General features: G+C 46.6%; 1 protein-coding gene across 2 annotated transcripts in view; it reads left to right on the forward strand.

Annotated features, from left to right (window-relative positions):
- CLIC5 (chloride intracellular channel 5) overlaps window positions 1-2,694 on the forward strand; it is a 156,790-nt gene that overhangs the window by 107,738 nt on the left and 46,358 nt on the right. For both annotated transcript variants that reach the window (XM_012664663.1, XM_012664664.1), the window contains exon 2: window positions 1,268-1,377. In XM_012664663.1, the coding sequence (XP_012520117.1) occupies window positions 1,268-1,377 (110 nt within the window). The remainder of the gene's footprint in view (window positions 1-1,267; window positions 1,378-2,694) is intronic.

Consider the following 2,694-nt stretch of genomic DNA (forward strand, 5'->3'; position numbering starts at 1 on the left):
AAAAAAAAAAAAAAAACCCATCTTAGTAAACTCCCATTCCTGGATGTTGGTTAGATTGTTTGAAGCTTTGCAAGTAAGCCTGCGGGTCTTCATTACCTGTGCCCTCCCTGACTGTGGAGTCCCCTGCCAGGCCACCTGAGGGGGCCACAGTTTCCAGGGGGGCTGACATCACAGACTAGAGCAAGTGGGTTTCTGCCTCTAAGTCCATGTTGGGGGCCAATAAACCACTCGATGGAAACGAAGTATACAGAGATCAGCTCCCCAACATTTTTTGCTTGTTCTTGTGTTTGCTTAAAATGAATTCTATGTGAAATTCATGGATCTGCAGCCCACTGAGAAGTGCAGTGAGGATAGATTTGTCTTTCAGTCTTAAAAAAGCCCACGATTTTGGGGAAGGTAATGGGGTGAGAAATGAAGTGAGAGGAGTGAGCAAGCACTCAGTAATGCTGCTGCTGTCATATGTGCTCCTGTCTTGTCACCCGGCCCACATCACAGAAGGCCATAAGCTCCACGCATTTTTGAATCTCCTGGGCAATATTCTCCAGTGCCTTGCACATAATTGATAGTCAATACGTATTTTCTGGGTAAAAGGATAATTTAACAAGTGAATGGTTTATTGATGCTGAAGGCCAAGTACTAGTCAGAGCTGAGTGGCATATTGATTAAAGTCTTGAGCCTTCTGACCAACCTAGACCTAGGGAGATGGGATCAAAGTCTGAGATATCTGTACTTGTGACATCCTCATGAAGCAAGGATCAAGGGATAAAGGAGAATAAACTACAGAGAAACGTGTTTTGGCTGAGTATAGCCAAAGGAAAGCATTTCTAATTGTTAGAGCAATCCTCAGAACGGACTGCTTTGACAGATTTAAATTACTGGTCAGTGGAGATATTCAAACATAGGCTAGATGATTACTCGTGGGTATAGATGTTGGTGTTCCAGTATCATTTGTGTTACACTACGTGATGTTGAAGGTCTCTTTTTACCCTTAGATGCCAGAGTTCTGTGATTTCATAAAAGTATGATCCTACGTAATGACTAAGCTCAGTTCAGCAAGTATTTGCCAAGCCCTTACACAGTGGCAGGCATTGCTTGGCATTGACATTAGGAAGACAAAGATGAATAAGATGGGCTACTGCCCTTTGCAGTTGGCTGGGGCATGGTTTTGGTAAGTCCTCCTGAGACCGGAATTTGGGTATCATAAACCTGGGCTCCTTCCTGCGAGTACACACATGGCGACTCAGGACTCTGGTTCTCTTCTTTCTAGGCTGGAATCGATGGGGAAAGCATTGGCAACTGTCCTTTCTCTCAGCGTCTCTTCATGATCCTTTGGCTGAAAGGAGTCGTGTTCAATGTCACCACTGTGGATCTGAAAAGGTAAAGGACATTGTATTAATGGGGACTATGTTTAGCTGCAGGAACAGAGCACCTTCCATGAAGCAGGGCAAAAGCCTTCCGTGTCTCATGGCGGCTCCTGCTCACACCTCCTTGTCTGGAATTGTATCGCAGGGCCCACCCCTAGTTGCAAGGGAGGCTGCAAAAGCGAGTATCTCACTCAGGGCCCAGCACTGCACTGCCCTGTTTAACAAGGTTGGATTCGCAAAGAAGAAGGAAGGACTGGCACTGGCTACGCAGCTAAGAACATCTGGCTCAGAGGTGGGCACAGACATCTACAAACAAAGGAGTTGGTCATTCCAGTAGCACTAGTGCCATCATCTGTGGGACTCCGGCAGGACTCCAGGCGTGTGAGTCTGAGTCTTGAGGGAGATGAGATCAGCCCACTTCCTATGCTATGTTCCCATCTTTAGAAGTCCTTAGTGTGAGGGTTCTAGATTATAGCCCTGGATAGAGAGTTACTACCATTCTGTTTTTAAAGTACAGTTTAACGGCTGTCAAAAACACCAGGCATCATTCAGTATTGGGAACCACACTCTCTCTCTCCTACAGAATGTGCTGTTTCCTCTCCTCTGCCTGTCCTTTAAATGTGGAATAGCCCAAAGCTCACCCTGGAGCATTAATCTTCTCACTCTACCTTCTTCCTGGTGAGCTGGGCATATTCTCCCTGTCATTGTGAATCATAAAAGAATTCTTTATGTGAATCCCAGAGCCCTGCTATCATCTAGATGGTTCCACTCAGATGTTCTCTTGTCACTTTAAAATCTATATGTCTAAAATTGCATCCACCATTTTTCCTGTGAGTGGAGCTTTCCTTGTGAATTCCTTTGTTCTTCCATTTTCTAGCCACTGAAATGTCTCCAGCTCCTTTCTCTTGCCACCTACATTGTTCTCTCTCTCTCTCTCTCCCTTTCTCTCCCCTCCATCCCCCAAACCATCCTTTTTTTAATCCTAAGGTTAGTCTTTCTAAAATAATGCTTTAATCAAGCAACTCCTCTGATCAGAAAACCTCCAATGCTTTCACTGTCCATGGAATAACTGCATCTAAAGCCCTCTTTTGTCTTTTCCCCGGTTCTTCCCAACACCGCCTGACAACACATCTCAGCGTGGCCTGTCCACCTCTGTCCTGCTGAGCTGCCTCCTGCTGCCCTTGTTCCTTGCAGCCTCCAGCCCTTGGCGAGGACACGTCCTCTGTCTAACACAGCCCTCTCTTCCTTCCTGTCCCTGCAGATGGCACCAGCCCCCAGGCTCAGTCTCAGCCCCATCCCTTCCCCACCCCAGGCCTCCCACCACTCTCAC

The sequence above is a fragment of the Propithecus coquereli genome, unplaced genomic scaffold, assembly GCF_000956105.1.
Source record: "Propithecus coquereli isolate 6110/MARCELLA unplaced genomic scaffold, Pcoq_1.0 Scaffold90, whole genome shotgun sequence".
NCBI classification, from domain to species: Eukaryota; Metazoa; Chordata; class Mammalia; order Primates; family Indriidae; genus Propithecus; species Propithecus coquereli.